Source organism: Electrophorus electricus, unplaced genomic scaffold (genome assembly GCF_041902795.1).
Source record: "Electrophorus electricus isolate QZ-2024a unplaced genomic scaffold, ASM4190279v1 Scaffold277, whole genome shotgun sequence".
NCBI classification, from domain to species: domain Eukaryota; kingdom Metazoa; phylum Chordata; class Actinopteri; order Gymnotiformes; family Gymnotidae; genus Electrophorus; species Electrophorus electricus.
In genome coordinates this window covers 20,001-32,500 of record NW_027658558.1, presented here as the reverse complement: position 1 = coordinate 32,500, position 12,500 = coordinate 20,001, and the positions used below count along the sequence as shown (strand labels likewise).

At 49.1% G+C, this 12,500-nt stretch overlaps 1 protein-coding gene across 1 annotated transcript in view; it reads left to right on the top strand.

Annotated features, from left to right (window-relative positions):
* The first annotated feature begins 4,513 nt into the window (after positions 1 to 4,513).
* The window catches only part of tnfrsfa (tumor necrosis factor receptor superfamily, member a), a 22,425-nt gene continuing 14,438 nt past the window's right edge, over positions 4,514 to 12,500 (top strand). The window contains exon 1 of the mRNA XM_035521638.2: positions 4,514 to 4,786. Coding sequence (XP_035377531.2) covers positions 4,730 to 4,786 — 57 coding nt within the window. The 5' untranslated portion in view covers positions 4,514 to 4,729. The remainder of the gene's footprint in view (positions 4,787 to 12,500) is intronic.

Sequence of the window (12,500 nt, the reverse complement as noted above, 5' to 3'; positions counted from 1 at the left end):
CTTACCTAATTACTTATTGTTTCCTTATTGTTATTTATGCTCTTCCCTTTCACTTTTTCCTATTATTATTTTAGACCAACTACACTTTCTCTTCAAGTTCTTTATTATAACAGAATTCTTCATGTCCTTAATTGTAAAGGTTCGCTCATGTTATTTATTTTAATACTGCAAAACTGTTACTGCATACGGTCACGACAATAAAGCTACTGAAGGAGAGAGAGGGAGAGAATGAGATAGAGAGAGTGTGTGTGTGAGAGAGAGAGAGAGAGAGGGAGAGAATGAGAGAGAGTGCGAGAGAGAGAGAGAGGAAGAGAAAGAGAGAGAGAGAGAGAGCGAGAGAGAGAGAGAGAGAGAGAGAGAGAGCGAGAGAGAGGGATGTTGATGTCGGCAGTGTTTAAGACATCTAGGTGACCTCAGGTCCCTCTTGGCCTGCTGAGCACAAGACGTGACACAGGAAAAAACAACTGAATCACCGGAATGCTCAACGCTCCGGAACACTCCGGAACACTCCGGAACAGAGGTCCCTGCCGCTGAACGCTCTCACCATGTGAAACGTCCCACCTGCTTTACAGTGCAGAGAGAAATAAAAACTTTCACTTGTGTGTGTGTGTGTGTGAGCGCGCTCGTGTGCGTGTGTGTGTGTGCGTATGTGTGTGTGTGTGTGTGTGTGTGTGTGTGTGTGTGTGAGAGAGTCTGAGGAGAGGCTTGACGCTCTCAGTCTGTTGTGTTGTGCTGTGTCTCCTGGGAGAGGATGCTGGGATATTTTGGGTTCTGGCCTGTCCGGTCTGGCTCCTGCCACCGCGGTCATGGCAAGGGGTGAGTGGGCGGAGCTGTGGGGGCGGAGTCAGTTGTGTTGTGGAACGTTCTGATGCCAGTGGGGGGGGGGGGGGTAGCTGAAGGGCGGAGTCAGTCATATTCTGGGGCCTTCTGCTCCTGTGTCTGAGCTGAGGGGCGGAGTCACTGTCACCCATCTGGTACTGCAGGTATACAATCAGCTCCCACGCAATCACGTGACCACAGCCACGCCCCTTAATGCAAACACATTCAAAGACACGTGGAAATATACATGCAAAAAGCTCTGAATACATACCCCCCCAACACACACACACACACACACACTCACACACACACACTCACACACACACACACACACACACTCACACACACACACACACACACACACTCACACACACACACACACACTCACACACACACACACACACGCACACACACACACACACACACTCACACATATACACACACTCACACACACACACACACACACACACACGTACACACACACACACACACTCACACGCACACGCGCACACACGCACACTCACACGCACACACACACGCACTCACACACGCACTCACACACACACACACACTCACACACACACACACACTCACACACACAAACACACACACACACTCACACACACACACACACACACACTCACACACACACACACACACACACACAGACACACACACACAGACACACACACACACAGACGATGGCTGTTCTGTTGTCATCACACACTTGAGGAACAATGCTAGGCAGGCTTCACCAGATAAGGCCGTGACGCTCAGGAAGTTTTTCCTTCGACTTTATTTCCACCCGTCCTTCCCACCCCACACCCCCCCCCCCCACACCCCCAACACCCCCCACACCCCCAGCACCCCTCTATCTGTTTCCCCATCTGCTCTCGGAGGAAGCACTCTCCTGCACGTACCCTGTGACATCGCCCGAAAACAAGTGGTCGCATGGTTGATGGGTAATTGATGACTGTATTGATTAATATTGGTTAGAGAAGGCAGAGGGTTTTAACCCTTTAAACGCCACAGAGTTTACAAACACAGGACACTGTGTTGCTCTAGATGATAGCAGGTTGATGGGTAAGATTACAGACTAGCCTGATACAGGCTCCTGACCGGAGCTTTGATGCTAACAGCGAACGATTCAACCATTAACCATTAACCATTAACCATTAACACACCATTCACAATTAGCAGTTAAATGATTAATTCCTTGAATGTTTGACTTTGGCTTTGATCTGATATCAGTGACATGACAAAACATGTTGCAATGCTATATATATACACACACACACACACACACACACTGTCATTATGCTCAGGCCCAGACCCTGATCCTAGGTCAGCAGTTTGACTCTGAAAGAGTGGATTACTGAAGGACCTGGACCAGTATTCCGCATCTGACTGAGGTCATTAGGTCAGAAGGAATCTGACCAGTGCTGCCGGTCTCCGACCCGGTGTGAGCACTGGTCCAGGATCAGGACACAGATGTGATGGCACATCCACGCTCAAGGAGGTGTACACAACCAAAACTGACCCCAGATCTGTTTATACCACAAGTGCTGGCTTCTGTCAGGCTAGCTGAAGCTGTCGCCCCCACTCCTCTGTCTTACAGCTGCTGTGTGTGTGTGTGTGTGTGTGTGTGTGTGTGTGTGTGTGTGTGTGTGTGTGTGTGTAAGAGTGTGTTATAAACAACATGGCTGTGCTAGTCCAGTGTCGCGTGCACACACACACACACACACACATACACACACAGGCCAGGCCTGCTGCCTCCATGTGGGGGGCCTCATTTCCACAGGGTAACCTCTGTGGAGCACCAGTGGTTTCCACATGACTGTGGTGGTCAAGCATGCATCTGTGAACTCCGCTCCCAACCACAGCATGAATGCCCCCCCACACCCTGCACTGTGGACCCAAGCCCTGGGTGTCTGCGTGTTACAACCACTGGTCTGGGATCAAATGCTCTGCCCATTTAATTACGTTCATCCTATTCATTTCAATGAATGACTGTCAAAATAAGATCCTAGATCAGGTGGGTGGTTCTGAGGTCTGATACACAGGAAGATATTATGGGTGTTTCTATAAGTATTTGTTGAGGTCTGATACACAGTGACATCAGGAAGTGATTACACAGGCTCCACCCCCCGTGGTAGTAATGGCAGAGTGTGAGGAAAAGCTCCATTAACTGCCCTAATCTCTAATCACCCGGTCAGATCCTTTTATAAACTACAGCAGATACGGCCATGACCCGTTCTCCTATACCTTTGGCCGGATCTTTGACCTCTGGGCGTTACGCTACCCAGGCCTGCCTCGAGCGTGGCATAGTTCACATGCCCACCTGTCAGTATCCCTACACAGCCACGCCCCTTAAACAGACAGTCTGCCATTCCCTGTGCCACAAGCCCATCTGAGGGCTAGCGTGTGCAGGGAGTGGGCGGGGCTCACGCAGGCATGGAAGGATGTCTTAAAGAGACAGTGCGCTATTTTCCAGTGGAACGTGACTCTGGTCTTTCTGCGTGACCTACGTTTATTACGTATCACACGACTTATATAACATTCCCCTCCGGAGATGATAAAGATGAGCTGTGCTCATTACCGTCACGTCGTAGAAGGGTTCAGTGACCGTGGAAAGCCGGACACTGTCTCTCAGCCTGTAACTGACGAATAAGTGCTCTGTTGTTGTCGAGCGACTTGGCCAAGACCCTCTCCCAGTGAATGGGAATTTGACCTCTTGTCACTATCTGTATGCACTGTGAGGCTGAGTTATAAGCTGGTGAGCAGAGGTTGGGCTTCACAGTGGGAGTCACTCAGCACAATGGCAGTTCATGACCTCTAACGCCCCCAACTCCGTACCCCTCCTCCACCCCCCGAGTGTCCCTGTGGGGGCTGAGCGATGCACAGACACACTGTGTTTACTCATCTTTGCATGTGTGTGTGTGCGTGTGTGTGTGTGTTGGGGTATGTTAGCGGGGTAATCAGAGAACAGAGCAGCGAGTGACGTCCCTGCTAACCGTGATGACAGACGAGGTGACGGAGCGTTTCACCGTAAATCTCAGGACAAACCCGACAGAACGGGAGAGGCGAACTTATTATTTTCTAGTGTCGTCAACACTAGCGCATGAACACGTCGCTTTTATCAACACCTTTATTATCGCGTTATTGTCTTAAGAGCCTTTACAAAATACAAAACAAAGACGGAGCTCGCAGTGTTTTACGTAAAGTGTGTTTTTGTTCTATGTTCATATTCAAGTTCGAGCACATTTTTCAACTGTACAGTGACCTGCAAACAAGTTTCCCCTCCAAAAGTCCCTTTACAGTGAAGCTCTAATTTACGGGCGGTGGATTGTACGGAAGGTGGATTCATGCATGCACATGAACGAGCGACGACAGCCTGGGTCACGCGAACATGATTTCACAATATTTTCGCGTTGCATCAGAATGGAGGCACGAAGAATGAGCTCGTGCCAGTGGAGTCGGGGGGACTCCCCGCGTGCACTATCCCCTCCGCAGACATTCACACACCTACACGCTCGCATCTGATCACTTGTAACTGGAAGGTGTTTACCATCCGCGGCTGGTGTACATGTAGAAGCACAGTATAAGCCCAGCACAAGACCAGTATAGGCCAGTATAAATCACGGCACTCTCACTGGGCGGGCCCGAAGGACGCTCCGGGCTTTGATTGGACGCCGGCGCGTTGACGTCGACGGACGAAAGGCAAAGTCTCCAAAGTTTTGGATTACTTTGGCGCAGGGCGAGTTGCGGGTGGGGGTCTCTGAAGGTCTCCGAGCTGTACCTCCATCCGTAAAATGACGAGAACCGGCTAGTGGAAGCTTGGCCGACCTTGGATGTATGAAGCTGGTGAGCAACAGCGATTGTGTTCGTAGTTCGTGGAGAAGATTTGGGAATGTTGGGAAGTTCGCCGTACCGGAGCAGGACTGCCCGAGACGCAATGAAGCGCACGGTAAGAAACGGCAGGCTACCGTGAAAGCGGTTTGGTAAAGACTACGGACCCCCGGGCAGCCCGAAAGTACAAAATATTAACTTTTTGTTTCCGACTTTTGCCTTTGAATCAAAACAATTAGGTTACTGTGCTGCAAAATAAATAGGTTAATAGCCTAATTGAAACCAGTTGGTGGCGCTTACGAAAATTCACGTTATGGACGACTGTAGCATTTTAGAGGCGAAATGTTGTCGGTTTTGACCGTATATTTATGACACAGCGGTTGTAAGCTGTTAGTGCGAATGGATCCTGAATGTTGTCCACTAAATGTAGGCAGGTTTCTCGACGTTGGCCCGGCGAAGACGGCGCCTACGATTTCCACGGTGTTCAGATCGGGTGTTGGTTGTTGATTCTGAAAACAACTCTTTAGCACTGTGATTTTGTAAACTACACGAGTGCTGTGCTTTTGTAAACTATACTTTAACACTGTGATTTTGAAAACTACACTAGTGCTGTGATTTTGTAAACTACAATAGTGTTGTGATTTTGTAAACTACGCTTTTGCGCTGTGACATTTGGTGCTGTGCAAGATGGCAGAGACTCAGTAGGGTTGTCACACGAAACTAAAAAAAACCCAAATGTTATTTCTAAGGTATTACACATTATAACTGCACTGGTGTCTTCAGCTTCCTGCCTTGAAATTATTTGTTTACTTAGTCACTGGTCTCTCAGATTTCACGCTTAAGTTGTTCTACTCGTTTTTTGTACGTCTCATAACTTTCTTTCCTGCCCTGGAACACACTGGACCGAGAAGAGAAGACTACGGCACACACTCACTCACTCACTCACTCACTCTCTCTCACACACACTCACTCACTCTCTCTCACACACACTCACTCACTCTCTTACACAAACACACACACACGCACACACACCTACTGACGGCTCCTCAAGTTCAAGTCAGTGCGCGCCGGAAACGCCGCGCGTGTGGGCGTCGCGATCCAGCACAAAATCCTCCTGGCTTGGGGCAGAGCGCGCGATTAAACGCGCCAGTGCTTTCCATTACCGAAAACCAGATTCCCACGTTCATGTTTTATCGGTCCAAACTGTTCCAACGTCCTTTGAAGGTCCAGAGACTTAGTGCGACGGCACGTGGTCATTTAGTACCGGGGCCAGGGCCGGTGGACCGGATAGACCTGCGCGAGAGACAGGGAGGCATTTCCCGCAGAAAGCCCTGCCAGTGTGGCTTCTCCCGCGCGCTCAAAGGCCCATTCACGGGTCGCGTGTTGCTTTTTCCAGCTGCGCCCTGCCACCACAAACAGAGGACTCGCGTGCACCCTTCCCCGCGCGCGCCTTGCCCTGCCGCTCGCCTGTGCGCGAGCCCGCGGGCGTGCGGCGGAGTGGGCTGTCAGAGGCACTTTATTGAAATTCCTTTCTTATACGTAACTCCGGCGTGGTTGGATCGTTTCTTTTAAAACTCGCCTCGGGTGTTTCCGCGCATGCACACCGACGCTTATGTCTCGCTGTTTATTGAAACGGAATAACTGGAGTTGTTCGGCATGTCGGTGTTTACGCTACGCGCGCTGTGATGAAGGGCCATCTCGAGCAGGCTGCATCGCTCACGCGCTCCCAGCGGATGAGAAGGACGCGCAGGAGCAAAGCCAGGAGCGCTGTGCTACTCCTATTGTAAACTTCCTGTCAGCGCAGATGTTAGTGACAGGAATCAGAGCTTTGTGTACAGTACCCACCCACACACACACACTTCAGATGCAATCAGGAACAGGATCCTTGAAAGCTCACATGCTTTTCTCTTTCTCTTGTTCTCTTCTTCTCTCCACACACAGATGTTCCTTCTCTCATTTTTTTCCCATCGCGCTGTTTCTCTCTCTCTCTCTCTCTCTCTCTCTCTCTCTCTCTCTCTCTCTCTCTCTCTCTCTCTCTCTCTCCCTCCCTCGCTCCTCCGATCTTATCGATGTGCTGTCTCTAGGGTGTGGGCACAGACAGGAAGTGTGTTCCATATCTCCTAAATCCAAACAGAACAGGCATTCCTATGCTGGTGGGCCTGTGTGTGTGTGTGTGAGAGAGAGAGGGAATGCCACACGGAGAGTTTTCCTGCTTCCTAACAGCCTGTCAGCCTCGTTAGTGCCGTCCAGCGTTTACAAAAGCGCCGACCACAAAGGTCCAACAGTGAAACGCCCATACCAGGGTGGTCGTGTGTGTGTGTGAATTTGAGAGTTTGCTTCTGTACCAGGTGTACGTGACTACAGTGGAGTGAGAGTCATTCCGTGTGTTTACCACTACGTGTGTTTACAGAGCGAGGATGCCCCACCCACAACTGCTATGTAGTCAGTCTTATCAAACGGGTGAAGACCCACCGGCCCCTCCCCTCGACCCAACACCCCACGGCCGACCCCAGCTCAGAGCCGCTCGGCGTCCCACTCCAAACACAGGCCTGTCCCGTAACCCTAGAGCAGAGCTCCGGCACGCTGGGCCTTTGTCCTCCTCCCCAGTGTCGTGGAGAGCATTGTCTATCTGCCTCTCGCTGTCTCAGACATAAAGGAGTGACCACACCTGTGGTGTCGCTGGGCTCAGGTTGTGTAGCGCACCTGTTATTGGGGTGGCCCAGTATTCAGCCAGGTTAAAAGTGTGCGTGTGTGTGTGTGTGTGTGCCTGAGAAAGCAAACGTTCTATCCTGAACCATCTCTAACCTGCTCTGTTTCTAATGTCAGTCCTGTGCTGCATGTGGTGAGACGTGGATTTTTAGGGTGAGCTGACTCAGGAGACGCTCAGGGTACCAGCAGTGTGTGTTTAGGGCAGATAATCACTGTACAAGTCCAGGAGAGACATGCGCCCACTGTTGTCCTTTGAAACAAAGTTGGACTGCATGACATAAATACCATATCACTGCATTATACCACATCACTGCATTATACCACATCACTGCATTATACCACATCACTGCGTTATTATGATGGCAGTTATATAGTTGTTGTTATGTGACGTGTTGTTGTGTGTTATGATCACGACTTACTCACTACAGTTGGTTCAAAGGACACTGGAAATCCTCAAAACAAGACAATGACATTAGTCAGGATGCTTGCAGTGTATACACACACACACACACACACACAAGCACGCACAACACACACGCATGCGCGCGCACACACACACACACACACACACACACGCACGCACTAATCCACAGCAGGTGTGTTTGAGCCTCCATATCACGGACGCTATCAGTGTGACTCAGCACACGTGAAACAGGGTCGTGTCTTTCTTATGCCGTGGTTCACCAAGCCCCAATCGTGTGTGTGTGTGTGTGTGTGTATGGACGCTGGTGTGTCCGGCGCCGAGAGGTTTCTCATTTAACTCAGAAGGGGTCTAGTCAGGCTAGACTGTGAGAGGGGGGAATGGCCTGATCCAGGGTCAGTGGTTAACAGACTAATGAACCTTAACTCCAAGTATCTGACTCTCCCACTCCGTGAGTAATGGGAAAGGATTGTGGAAAGAACTTTGGAACCGGCACAGTCACTTTGATCTCAGCTCAGTGGCTACCAGGGAAGCTTGTTACTAATTCCATGTCAGTGCCTGACACGATAGGTATGTGCTGCAAGCGTCCTGGCGGAGCTGATCTGAGATCAGCAACTAATGGTAAAGTGTAGGGCAAATGCACTGTAAAGTCTCTGGCTGTTTGGTCCCAGGTCAGTGAGTAATGCACAAGCCCTGCTGGCACACGAAAGCGGGACACAGCGGCCGTTGCAGGAATGCACCGGGATGACTGCTTCTCCACACGCTGCCATCTTAAGCCCTGCTCATCTTGTCTCTGTGGAGACGCAACAGCCCAAATATTTCAAGGAGTGAACGTTTTCTTTCCTGTTTTAAAATGTTCTGCTTTTACTAAGTTCATGGGCTGGACAGGCATTCCTACTTTAGAGTACTCTTGGAGCAGAGTGAGACACTGCACACATGAGACACTACACAGTAAAGTGAGACGTGAGACACTGTACAGTTAAGTGAGACATGCCACACGTGAGACACTACACACGAGACAGTAAGGCCTTGGTTTGCCTACGTTACCTAATGATAAGTGCTAATTTGTTTGTGCATCGTAATATACTGCATGTGTAGTAACTCAGTGCTTTGTGAGCGATTTACGAAGAAACATTAAGTAAAGTAATGCATGTTAAATCATATTTATAGCTGTGGTGTTAATGCACAAAAGATTAATAGGTGTAGCTGTCTGTCATATTCTTGTTTGTCACACTCGGTCGTCATTCTCAAGAGTTCTTTCAGGCTTTGAATAACACACACTTTATCCGCGCCACCCTGCATTGTGTGTACTCACGTAAGATTCTCACATCTCAGGTCCTATGAAGGTGCGCCTGCCCCACAGACGTCACCACACACACACACACACACACACAGTCCCCCGAAGCTGGTTAGTGGACCGGCTAGGACGGGTTTTGCATGTGTTAACAGTGTGTTTTTCCACATGTAGTTCCGTGTGTTTTTCCACATGTGGTTCAGTGTGTTTTTCCACATGTAGTTCAGTGTGTTTTTCCACATGTAGTTCCGTGTGTTTTTCCACATGTAGTTCCGTGTATTTTTCCACATGTGGTTCCGTGTGTTTTTCCACATGTGGTTCCGTGTGTTTTTCCACACGTGGTTCAGTGTGTTTTTCCACATGTAGTTCAGTGTGTTTTTCCACATGTAGTTCAGTGTGTTTTTCCACATGTAGTTCAGTGTGTTTTTCCACATGTGGTTCCGTGTGTTTTTCCACAGGTGGTTCCGTGTGTTTTTCCACACGTGGTTCAGTGTGTTTTTCCACATGTAGTTCAGTGTGTTTTTCCACATGTAGTTCCGTGTGTTTTTCCACATGTGGTTCCGTGTGTTTTTCCACACGTGGTTCAGTGTGTTTTTCCACACGTAGTCCCTTGTGTTTTTCCATGTGGTTCAGTGTGTTTGCCCACATGTAGTCCTGTGTATTTTCCCACATGCAGTCCCATCTGTTTTTCTATGTGAGGTTCAGTGTGTTTTTCCACATGCAGTCCCGTGTGTTTTTCCACATGTAGTCCCGTGTGCTTTTCCACATGTAGTTCTGTGTGTTTTTCCACTTGTAGTCCCGTGTGTTTTCCCACATGTAGTCCCGTGTTTTTCCACATGTATTCTCGTGTTTTCCCACATGTTGTCCCGTGTTTTTCCACATGTAGTCCCGTGTGTTTTCCCACATGCATTCCTGTGTTATTCCACTTGTAGTCCTGTGTGTTTTTCCACTTATAGTCCCGTGTGTTTTCCCACATGTAGTCCCGTGTTTTTCCACATGTAGTCCCGTGTGTTTTCCCACATGCAGTCCCGTGTGTTTTTCCACATGCGTTCCTGTGTGTTATTCCACTTGTAGTCCTGTGTGTTTTTCCACTTATAGTCCCGTGTGTTTTCCCACATGTAGTCCCGTGTTTTTCCACATGTAGTCCCGTGTGTTTTCCCACATGCAGTCCCGTGTGTTTTCCCACATGTAGCTCCCGTGTGTTATCCCACATGTAGTCCCGTGATTTCACACATGTAGTCCCGTATTTTCCCACATGTAGTCCCGTGTGTTTTCCCACATGTAGTCCCGTGTGTTTTCCCACATGCAGTCCTAGGTCAGCGTCTGGCATGGCAGTTGATGTGATGGTGTGCTAAGTTTTTGGCGGAGATGGGAGGTGAGGAGCGGTGTTTGCCCGTCACGGTGCTTCTCCCACATGACGTATCGCGAGGAAGCTCAAGTGTGCCGTTTTACACAGGAAGTGCCTGTAAATCCTCTGCCTGTCCCTCCCTCCCTCCCTCGCTTTTCCATTCCTTCTCTTTCTTTCTGTCTTCGTTCTTTGTTTCTTCTCTGTCCTTTTTGCGAAAGCCAAAGGCCTCCTTCACTGTGGGCCCCGGCACAGAGCTCGTTCAGGGGGCCCAGGCCTCGTTCACTGTGAGCCCCGGCACAGAGCTCGTTCAGGGGGCCCAGGTCGCCTCACTGTGGGCCCTGGCACAGAGCTCGTTCAGGGGGCCCAGGCCGCCTCACTGTGGGCCCCGGCACAGAGCTCGTTCAGGGGGCCCAGGCCGCCTCACTGTGGGCCCCGGCACAGAGCTCGTTCAGGGGACCCAGGCTGCCTCACTGTGGGCCCCGGCACAGAGCTCGTTCAGGGGGCCCAGGCCTCCTCACTGGCAGGTCAGCAGTGGTTATGGGTGATCAAAATCAAAATGTAAACTTTTTACAACAGACGTTGTCACAAAGCAGCTTTACAAACGTCCCAGTCCAAGCCCCCAGTGAGGAAGACAAGGGCCGTTCTTGTTAGGGGTCATGTTGTTACACTGGTCTCTCTGTCTTTACACTGGTCTCTCTGTCTGAACACTGGTCTCTCTGTCTTCACACTGGTCTCTCTGTCTTCTAGTTGGATTGTTTAGCCCTAGAGCTGTAGTCTGATAAGCACTGTATGTGGATGTAACTGTGTGTGTGTGTGTGTGTGTGTGTGTGTATTAGGCCTGAAATGATTCCTGGAGAAACTAGTAATCCATATAACTGTATCCACGATATTCCTACACGTGGAAAATATCATGGAGACTTTTTAAAAATCACATTAAATTAATTGTTTATTTACTTATTTGCTTTTGTATTTGATACAATGTTTTATTTAAATCCCAGAGTGTAATATGGCACTTAAATGTTCTGAATGATGTTCAGAACATTCAGATACTGTGTACAATAAAAAGATTCTACGGCAGAAACCGAGTGTTTTTACGTTTAAAGAGACCATGATGTCTTTATTCTTTTTTATTCTTTTTGATATTTGTTGCTGTTCTATTGGTATTTTATAAAGCAAAAGTATTTCTTATCCGATTACTCGATTAATCAATAGAGCGATTGATTATTATACCTATAATCTATTTCTGTGGCCCTCGTGTGTCTACATGTGTGGATATAACTAGGAGTGTGTGTGTGTGTGCGTATGTTTGCTGCACAGAGCCTCCGTATTGTCTCACGGCTTCCTGTGTTCCCAGAGAGGACACTCTCATGAAGTTTCACACGCTCCTCCAGGGACCTGTGTGTGTGTGGGGGGGGGGTGTGCATGTGCGCGTGTGTGTGTTGTGATGCATACATCTCTTTGACTTGTGGTTTGTGTACACAAGCACATGACTTGTGGCTGGGCTGAGGTTTTGTGTGTGTGTGTGTGTGTGTGTGGGGGGGGGGGTCACTGTAAATGTTGCAGCATACTCAGCAGCTGTTCTTACTAAATACTCACTAAATCTTTAGCAATATCTGTGTGTGTGTGTGTGTGAGTGTGAGTGTGTGTGTGTGTGTGTGTGCTTCCTCTGTGTATCTGTGTGTGCGTTTGAGTGTGTGTGTGTGTGTGTGTGTGTATAAGATGGTGTGTGTATTCTTACTCTCTGTCTCTCTCTGTGTGTGTATGTGTGTGTGCTTTCTCTGTGTATCTGTGTGCATGTGCATTTGAGTGAGTGTGTGTGTGTGTGTGTGTGTGTGTGAGTGAGTGTGAGTGTGTGTGTGTGTGTGTGAGTGTGAGTGAGTGTGTGAGTGAGTGAGTGTGAGTGTGTGTGTGTGAGTGAGTGTGAGTGTGTGAGTGAGTGAGTGTGAGTGTGTGTGTGTGTGTGTGAGTGTGTGTGTGTGTGTGTGTGTGAGTGTGTGTGTGTGTGTGTGTGAGTGAGTGAGTGTGAGTGAGTGAGTGTGAGTGTGTGTGTGAGTGTGTGA